Consider the following 10,511-nt stretch of genomic DNA (forward strand, 5'->3'; position numbering starts at 1 on the left):
GAAAAATCAAATTCAGTACAATGCCCAGGAGAGGGGCCTGTACAGGAAATACGAAAGGCAGCGGCAAACGAGGCCACTTGGTTACAAGTCGCACAGTTTTCGATGCCATTGGCCGTTGACGTTGTGGCCAGAAACTGAAATTGTGAGACGCAGACGCGTTTAAATACCCATGGCCTATTGCGCAAGAGTGTTAACTGAGCATTTGAAGAATTTATTGCTTCAAGCACTTAATTAACCTAGTCAACTTCATAGCTGACTTAGCTAAGCGATCGACATTCCGATTTGATTTGGCTTGGGAGCATTATATTCTGATTAACATATACCGCATAAATGCTCACTAAGTGTGCGCAAATCACTTTCACTCAAAAAGCCACAAAACGAAACAAAAACGAAAAGAAATTTCGATTTTGAGATTTCGCTTTCGTTTGGCCGCTTTTTTTTTCATTGAGGCTCATCTGACGCGGCGTTAACTGAACTTTGTTTCTTGTTTTTGCTGATGTGTGATGTGAAATCAATTATGACCTATTAACAAATTAGTCAGAGCTAAAGCCGCGTCTAACTGACAGTTATAACATTATGGATCAACGCCCCAATACAGAAAAAGAAACATGTATTTCTATCATAAATGCTGTAACTTGTTTTCACTTCTTCTACTGCTGCCTTTTTTCCATGTCTGTACATGTTCCAATCTCATGTCTGATCTTTGCTCATTAGCATAATGCTCATTTGATATGACAGCTCTAATATGCAACGCTTTCGTAATAAAAAATACTATCTGGGCACATTGAACATGAATCAGGTTTACTTTCTGTGTTGGCACTTTCTTTGTTGTCCATATATAGAGTTATATATCGACTAGAGACTAGACTAGACTTGCAAGATTAACGAGATTTTACAGAAGAGGCTACAAAAGCTATGCAATGCGATGCAATACTTAACGACCTTGCCTAACTTTTTGTTGACCTTTATAAAAGCGTAAGCTTTGAAAGCCCACAGACCATTGGCAAGTATTAGATGTGGATATATAAAGCAAGCACATCTATATAGCTTACCTTATATAAAATTATTTAAATCACCTTTTTGTCAGCCATCCAAAAGATACGAAATCTAAAATAAAACACAATAATTAGTACCATAACAAGAGAAGTTAATTATGAATTAAAACTCACATTACCTCGAACAACAAGACCCAACGTAATATTGTTACACTGCAAATACAAGAAATAAAACAAATTAGAATGGAAACAATTGAATCAATTGCTCATCTTACTTTAATTGACATACATATAGATATCATTGAACAATATCTTTTGTACACAGCCAATCGGCTAATTCGTGCGACCTCATGAAAATCCCAACTGCCAATCATTAAAACCAATTTCACTCAACAGCACAAAAAGTAAATCAGAAACAATCAAAAATCGTAAGATTAATTGACTTTTGTGTTGAGCATGGCCACCGTTTTGGTTGATTTGCTGATCTACCGCTCAATTTGAAGAAACAGCAACTCTCAAAATGTCAATCCATTGACACCTTCAATCGCACACGGGCAACCCACAGTCGACAACCACAGCGCACACCGCTAATGTGTGTCTCGTGTTGGCATGTGACAACCACAACAACGAGCAGTTGCACACCTGCTCAGGTGTATTAGCCGGGGCGCATGCGTAGCGCCCATGGAAAGGGCCTGGTATTGTGAAGGGGAAGAGGAAGGGAAACGAAAGGGAAACGAAGAGAAATGAAAGCGCTTTGCATGCGAGCGTAAATACGCCAAGCCGTGAAATTAACATGTTACAAACGTTCCACAGCTATGAAATATGACACGAAATAATGGAACCCTTTCGGTTGGGAGTTCACTGTCTGTCTTTACAGGCAGAGTCTGGGCTGTTTGGCTGATTACAGTGCCAATGCTTATGGGCACTTGATTGATGATTGATTGATTGATGTTTTCACCAGCTGCGCAATTTGTCAAAAAAAAAAAAAATAATAAAGAAACAAATGTGAGGGAAACTTTATGTCGAAAGCCGAAGAAAAATCTTCAAAAAAGTATCTTTTGTGTGAAAAATGTTTTCAACAGAAGCAGATGCACGAGAAGTCACCGAACGCTGACCTATTAGGTCTTTAACTCGCTTGGGATAGGTTAGCTTTCTGTGATAGAAACTACGCAGGAAAGGTTATAGCTAGATAAAAACGTAGAAAAAAAATCGTTTATTATATACAAATGCAAATAGACTTCCGTTGTTTTATATAAAAGCTAATGTAAATTGCAATATGCGAAATACAAACCTAATGTAGTACTATCTATAAAAAAGTAATGTTATACCCTTGTCGGTAATTGTGTAACTCCATGAAGTATATACATATATTCTTGATCAGTATCAACAACTGAGTCGATAGGGACATGTCTCTCAGTTTTAAGGCCTTCTTCTGTTCTTCCTCTTTCTGTTGCACGCAGTAGATATGTATGTCGGAGCCAGCTGAATCGGAACACTATATCATAGAGCTGTCATAGGAACGATCGGTCGAAAAATAATTTGCTGTATGGAAATTTAACCATTATTATTAACTATTTTCATTGTGAAAAAGTTTCTTTCTTGTTAATATTGAGGCTTTATACGAAAATTTAAAAATGTATTCAAGAATCGGACAAAGCAAGCAACCATTTGACTGTTTCCTTTAATCAACGTACTGAAGACCTACGACTGTCTTTCTGATTTACAGATTAAGTTTTTAAGCGAAACTCTAGAGAATAAAGCAGCTTAAGCAAAAACCAGAGAAACCCTTTGAAAACTTAACCCACACAAATATTTGGCTTCACGGGTAAAGAAAAACTCAGGAGCTGCTGCATTACGTGGGGCATTGCATAATCAGCTGCGCGATTGGCAGCTTTGACAGCAGCTGCCGATGATGAGCTGCATCATTAGCGGCAACAACATAATTACGATTACTATGCGAAAAGAAAAAGCGGTTAGGGCAGCGGAGGCTGAAGCGCAAGGGGTCGCTGGAGTACGGGAGTACGGCATAAAAGGCATACAACTTTGAAAATCTTGCAGACGCATCCCAAATGTCGCAAGATAATGCAAAAGCCATAAGATTTATGGGTCTGGGCAATAAAAATTATGCATGCTGCTAAGCATTTTATAAGTCTATGCCCCTCCCCTTCCACCCAACCATCTGCGACTACTACACCTGCCCCACCATCTTCTCGTTGAATAACTGTAGTTTAACATTTTTGTTATTATGCTGTTGTTTGTGTAGTCGTTTTTTACTGTGTTTTGTTTTTGCCTGTCTTTGTGCCGCATCATTCCATTCCAATTGGATGCGTAAGCTATGCGTATGCCAAGCAGTTTGAGCCTCTCCTCGGCTTGTATAAGCTCTGTAAAAGATCCCAGGCAACGATCCCCAGCGACGATTTACAATTGCAATTGAAGAAAAACAAAAGAAATTTGTCTATTGCAACACACTTTCCGAGGAAGCAAACGGCGTAACTCAATGTCTTTATTGTTAACTGCGACACAATTTGACGGCTTCTTGAAAATCTCTCTTTTTCCGCACATCCGTTACGATCGGAAAAACTAGTAATTTTTATATAGTAAGAACTAAATTATTAATATCTTGTTACAAAACGTAACAAAACTGTTTCACTAATAGTTATCGTTTCAAATAGTTATCGATGTGCCAGACAAGTTCGATATTGGGTCAAGGCTAGTAACTTGTTCACATAGTAAAATTTAAGCAAGGTAAAATATGTTGAAGAGCTCGATGTAATTACTTATAATTGGACTTGATAAATATTAATTAATTTCCAAATAATTAGTTTTAGCTCAAAACAGTTCTTTAACAGAAACATACGCACTTGAAAAATTTCATCTACATGCGCAGCCGCAGCGAATAAGAAAGAGAGTAACCAGCACATATTTTGTTGAGCGCACCTTCTACTCTCTCTCTCTCTCTGCGTTTTTCGAATTTCGGAATTCACTTTGCGTCCATTTTTATTGCCTTGCTTCGCATTTTGTTTGCAAGTGTATGTGAGTGTGTGTACGGTACTTTGACTTCACTACATGTTTTGCTACATATGGATGTACATAAGTGTGTAAGTGTGTATGCAGTGGAATGCAAAAGAACGGAATACGATTGCGCATCAATTAAATATATTTCCTGTGGCGTAATTCGCGAACTTTCGCTTTTTATTTGTTGAGATCGGCTTTGAGTGCAATACAAATATGGTTGCGGGCATATACACAAGAGTTAGACTGGTTTTTTCACTGACTTTGACACTACTTTTTGTAGACGATGCGCAGGACCCCAGCAGGCCAACGCACTAATCTTGTTGTTGCCATCTAAAATGGAGCAGACATTGGCCAACAAAAAGCGAAAACTGGTTCACATCTGCAAGGCGATTGCCGCTGTGGGGCGGGGACCAGCCCACTTTCGATCAGTCGATGGCACCATTTTCTGTGCCAGTTTTTATTTTCGCTGGCGTTAGGTCTGGTTTTGCTAGGGGATTATTGTAAATAGCGCATGATGTAACAAGAAATGTATAATCCCGTTATTGTTGTAAAGGGTATTTTAAATTTAAGCGTCTTTTTGTTGAAGTTTATTTTCGGAGACGGTCGAAAATCGTTTTGTCTTTCAAATTTTTTTATACCCTGAAAATGGGTCAAAAGGGTATTATGTATTCGTGTAAGTGTATTTTTATAGTAATGATTTATTTATTTACTTAAGTTCTTGTTATATCTTGATCAGCATCAATAGCCGAGACAATCTAGCCAAGTCCGTCTGTCTGTCTGGGCGTCCGTCCGTCCGCATGTCTGAATGAAAGGATCCAGAACCTGTAAACACTAGACACTTGAAATAAATTGTAGGTCCTCCTAGGTCCCGCACAGATCGAGTTTGTTTCCGATATTCGATAACTTGCCCCGTTTACAAGTAATCGATAAGAATCGATGCCGAAATCCTGTGTTTTTAGACATTTTGGTAAATAATAAGAGCTAGAGTCACCAAATATGATATGTTACTTCTAGAATGGTATCACTTTATTCCTATCGCCATCATAGTCCTCAAGTTAATAACCCAATTGCCCACAAATTTAGGCTACAATTTTATTGCTATTTAGTTTTGAGAGTACGGTACAATAGGATACTGTGGAAAATTTCATTAGGATGAGTTAAGAAACACTTGTTTGCGGCAGCTAGCGCAAATTTCAAGAATTTTTGTATACATATACACACACACACACATTTATACGCGTCTGTTTCGAACTCTATTAACAGTATTGCAAATGCGATTGTATTGTTTTCTGTGCTGCTATTTTAATTCGTTTTTCCCCCATTGTTTCTGTAAAGTAAAGGCCTGTAAAGTGTGATCTGTCGCAAGCTCGAGCCCTACCGAGGAATCAATTTTTTATTTTTTTTGGGTGTTGTGGCTGGTGGGTAGAGAAGGCGGCAAGTAGTGCGCTTAGTTGAGGTTTCGAACCCTGCCAAGATAACTCTTTTTTAAACGAATAAGATGGTTCCGGGTATATCGTAGCCGGGAACTCCCGACGAGAATCTTTTACTTGTTTAACATGAGTATGAGCAAAATCTTATACAGAATGGTCCAATAGATCAAGTAGCTCTTATAGTAACAGTTGGTCGGACACAGTTTATCAGTGTTATAAATTCTCAATAACGAATGTTTTGCCTCAACTATAATTTACACCCCCCTCCATTACAGCCGCCGCCACCGCTGCCTTTTCAGAATGCGCATCGCCGTCAACTGAATCTGCAGCACCAATACAACCAGCAGAACTTTGTGCAGCCAGGCGTGGAGGTGCCCATACCAGCGCAACAGCGCCAGCAGCACTTGCACCATCATCATCATCATCAACAGCAGCCGCAGCCGCAGCATCACCAGCAGGCACATCGCTTCGCGCAGCAATACCCGCAGCAGCAGCCGCAGCAGCAGCCGCAGCAGCATCAGCAACTACCCCACAACAATCTGCAATTCCAGCGCTCCACGCAAAACCAACTGCAAACTGCGCCACAATATCCACAGCAGCAGCAGCAACAGTTGCCCTCAGCTGGCAGCAATCTTGACCTGCATCATCAGAACTTTTTGGATTTGCGCAACTTTGCTAGCTCGCAGCAGCAGCAGCAGCAGCAGCCCCCACGCCACAAGCAATTCCCCGATGGACGCCTGCAATCTACCGCTTTTCCAGCTCAGGCTTATCAGCAACAGCAGCAGCAACAGCAGCAATTTGCTTACCAGCAACCAGCAGCTCAACAGTTTGGCCAGCAGACCACACAGAAGCTGCCCAGTCAGGCGCCCGTGCCGACCTTCCAGACGCTGCAGCAGCCGCAGCACCAATCCCAGTTCAACTATCAGCAACAGTCTTTGGCAAAACAGCAGCAGCAACAGCAACAACAACAGCCGCAGCAGCAGCCGCAGCAGCAGCAGCAATATCAGTTGACGCCACAGCTGGGTCTGCCACTGCCGCAAATCTTCAACAACCTGCCCTCTACTCCGTTCCCTGCGCAACCCTCACGTGAGACCTACCAGCAACAGCAGCAGCAGCAACCCCTGTTCCCACAGCAACAACATCAGTTTATCAGCAATGCTCCGCAGGCACAGCCCGCCGATCAGGAGTACAAGCAGAAGCTAATACAGAAGCACGAGCAGTTCGTGGCCAAGCAGTATGAGAAGTCGCAGCACAAGGTGCGCCAACAGCACGAGGAGTTCCTGGCCAAGCAGCATGCCATCAAGCAGCACGTGCTGCCGACAATCATCAGCCAGCACAACAACTATCCACCGCAACTGCAGTATGTGCAGCCGCCACGTGGCCGACCCGTTGCCCATCCCACGGAGTACAATCAGTTCAATAGCGCGCTGCAGCAGTACTACAAGGAGCATCCGACGACGACGACAACAACCACAACCACTACCACCACCACGGAGGCGAGCACCACACCCAAGAAGAACATATATTCGCAGGTGAAAGCGGAGCTAGGCAAATTTGGCAACACGAAGCTGGGCAGCAAAAAGCCCGTGAAGACCATTGCACGCGAGGATCTGCTGAAGCAGCTGAAGGCGGCGCTGTCGGAGGCACCACAGCAACCGCTGACCGGCAACAAGACCTACGATGAGATGGATCTGGTGTTGCCCAATGGCCAGCGTGTGCAGGTCATACGCACCACGGACCCGAATCTGGTGCAGGGACAACAGGCCTATTCACAGGATCAGCTGCAGGCGCTGCTGGCCCAGCAGGCACTTGGCACCGAGTCCAAGCTAGGTTTGAGCGATGTGGCGCCCAGCAAGAGCAAGGATCTGCTACTGCCCGGTGGTGGCAAGGTTCAAATATTGCGCTCACCCGATCCCGAGGAAACGGACCAGTTGCCCGCTCAAGCGCTGCCCGGCGGCGTCGATTTGTCCAGCCTGGCGGCCTTGTATGGCGGCGGTGCTGGTGATATTCAAGGCGTTAGCAATGGCGCCAATAGCATTGCCAGCTCAGCGGTCATAACCTCCGATTCGGATGATCCGCCCACGCTCGAGGAGCTGGCCAAGCGCGGCCTCATACCCGATGGCTATGAGATTGAGGGTCTAAGCTCTGACTCGGTCAAGACAACGCCGGCACCGCCCACAGTGCCGCCCAAGAAGAAGGCCACCTATGTCTACCTGGAGGAGCAGGCCGATGGCAGCTTCAAGATACAGGGTGTCAAGGCCAACGGCGAGAAGGAGACCAAGCAAACGGGCGCCGAGGTGGAAAGCATTCTGGAGCGCATACGCAGCGGCGAGATTAAATTGCCGCCTTCTGTTTATCGTCTGACCCTGCCCAACGATGAAGTTGTCGAGATCAAGAGCGGCAAAATTATACAAACCACAACCACACGCGCACCACCAAGCAGCACCACAGCCAGAGCAACCACTACCACCAGCACGACCACCACGCCAGCGCCATTTTTCTCCCGCAACACGCCTAGCAATCATCGTCAGTATCATCCATCGCGCACCACCACGAGTACCACGACAACCACAACTAGCACCACCAGTTCACCCTATACGCCCCGCTTCACAGCAAGTTATGAGGGCACTAGCACCGCCAGCGCCGCAGCGGCCAGTCTTATACGCACAACGCCAGCTCCCGTCTACCACTCCTCACCTGTCACCCCTTCGCCATATCTAAGCGGACCTGTATCCACGCATTTGCCGGTGGTAACGGAACGTCTGGCGGATATTACACAAACGCCGGAGCTATTGCCGCACACACCTGCCCAATATGCTGATGCTTTGGTGCAGGAAACGGAGAACACAGAGAAGGCTGCATCTACAGGTGGCGCCTCGGTGCTGTCGAATCCCAGTGAGGATCTGCTGCAGATACTCAAGAGCAATGGACTCTTTGCCATGGCTAAATATCTGCGACAGAGCGGCCTGGACAGCATACTCAACGAAACGGGTCCCTACACCATCTTTGTGCCGACGGACAAGGCATTCAAGAATCTGCTCGTCCAGCTGGGCGGACCCGAGCGTGCCGAGGAGAAATTCCAGTCCAATCCACGACTACTGAGTGGTGTAAGTTGGACTAGTCTAGACTGTTTCCACTTGTTTCCACTTACTATGATTTATCTTTTGCAGCTGCTTTTGCACCATGTCATTCCTGGCGCCTTTGAGATAGCCACGCTGCAGGATGAGATGACGGGCGTGTCCCTGGCTGGCACTCAGCTGCGCGTCAATCAGTACAATATGCACGATCAGGAGTGGAATGATGTCACTGTAAGAGAGCATTTAGATGTTAAGAACTGCTTCACAATCAATCATTCAGATTAACTGGCTGATGCTCATTACACAGCCCGCACTATAAGAGTTAGGTGGATGCATTTCGGTTCAGTTAGTTATTTAGTTATTATTAGAAAACAAGACTTTAGTCAATTTGTAGTATAGATTGTTTTTGTAGAAAATATTGTGTTTCATCCGACACTTTTCCAACTCAAATTTACGGAAGGGATTTGCTTAAGCTCAAGTAAAAGAATCGTTTGACCTTAAACGTAATTTGAAAGCTTTTCAAAAATAATTATTTAATTCATATTCTATGTAGTTTTAGGATTCATATATTGTTCACTCTAAAAATAGGGCGTTATATGTGTATGAACTCCAATGAAATCAATCTGAATCGCCTTCCAACTTTCATTTTAGCTGACCACCATTAACGGAGCAATGGTTGTGCTGAACAAGAAGGACATTAAGATACCGCAGGGTGTGGCCCATGCAGTGGATCGTGTGATGTTCCCTCTGCCCGTGGGTGATCTGCTGCAAACGTTGCAGTCGGATCGCGAGGGTCGATTCTCCAATTTCCTGAAAATACTCTACACCTCCGGCATGTCCGAGAAATTGCAGAGTAAAGGTGAGCCCGCATTTCGATTTGGGTTTTGGGTCAATGTCAACTAATTCAGGTTCAATTTTATCTCCAGGCGTCAAGACGTACACAGTATTCGCACCGGTGGATAAGAGCTTCAGCGAACTTGATTCCGATACGCTGGAGAAGCTCTATACGGACAAGGAGGCCGCCGAAGAGTTCGCCATGAAGCATATTGTGCCTGGTGCACTCTTCTCGGCCGGCATGCGCTTCTATCAGGTCAAGGATTCGCTGTTCACGGGCAAAACAGTTGTGCTGCAAAAGACCTCCGCCGGCAAGATCAAAGTGAATGATGCCCAGATGGTCACCTCGAATATACCAGCCACCAATGGTGTGATCCATGCTTTGGATGGAGTCCTTGCGTGAAGGACTTGAGTCTGCGATCGGCCACGCTTTGACAGTGGGCCTTGTTATTGCAGTGGTTAGTGCTTAAGTTTATTTTTGGTTGAGTCGACCAAACTTTGGGGGGGATTTTTTCATAATTAATCACATGCGCAGCAAATTGTTTGTGAAATCTTGCCACAGAAATCGCGATCTTATAGAGAATTGGTGCAAAAATAACAACAACGAAATAAGCAGAAAATGGGAAATGAGTGTAAAAAATGTTTGGTGCTTCCATTAATGTTTTTTCTGTATTTTTTCTTTCGCTTTCATAAACAGTCATTAAAATAGAAATAGTTTAATTTAAGTGAAAGAGAAAACAATTTTAAACTTGTGTAAAAAGGAATGTTTTTAGAATGAAAAAAGAGCAGCGAAAAAATTGGGTTAATATTAAGAATTTTTATATCTAATTTATTGTTTGGTCGTGAAATCCAATCGAAAATTTATTAAAATTAAGTTTCGTAATTAAGTCGATGCAAAGCGTTATTTGTTTTATATAATTAATAAATATAAACTAAATCAGTAAATTACGTAAATATGCATTAAAGTATTAAACGGTTGGTGTGTGTACATGCTGAAAAAGAATACATGTGGTCTGAAAATATTGTGCTGGGCAGCTTGGGATTCACTGTATGGCTGGTTTGTGCAGAAGCTGAATAACCATTGGGTTTTGAGACGACTGTGTTAAGCTGAGAGCAATTGGAAGTGCAGTTTGGGGTTGACTGTGTTATGGGCTTGTGCA

General features: G+C 43.7%; 1 protein-coding gene across 1 annotated transcript in view; it reads left to right on the plus strand.

Moving 5' to 3' along the window:
* The window catches only part of LOC6634128 (uncharacterized), a 31,750-nt gene extending 21,448 nt beyond the window's left edge, over positions 1–10,302 (plus strand). Inside the window, exons 2-5 of the mRNA XM_002057480.4 lie at positions 5,716–8,547; positions 8,611–8,748; positions 9,169–9,376; positions 9,444–10,302. Coding sequence (XP_002057516.2) covers positions 5,716–8,547; positions 8,611–8,748; positions 9,169–9,376; positions 9,444–9,754 — 3,489 coding nt within the window. The 3' untranslated portion in view covers positions 9,755–10,302. The remainder of the gene's footprint in view (positions 1–5,715; positions 8,548–8,610; positions 8,749–9,168; positions 9,377–9,443) is intronic.
* The last annotated feature ends 209 nt before the right edge of the window (positions 10,303–10,511 follow it).

This window comes from Drosophila virilis, chromosome 4 (genome assembly GCF_030788295.1).
Source record: "Drosophila virilis strain 15010-1051.87 chromosome 4, Dvir_AGI_RSII-ME, whole genome shotgun sequence".
Lineage (NCBI taxonomy): Eukaryota > Metazoa > Arthropoda > Insecta > Diptera > Drosophilidae > Drosophila > Drosophila virilis.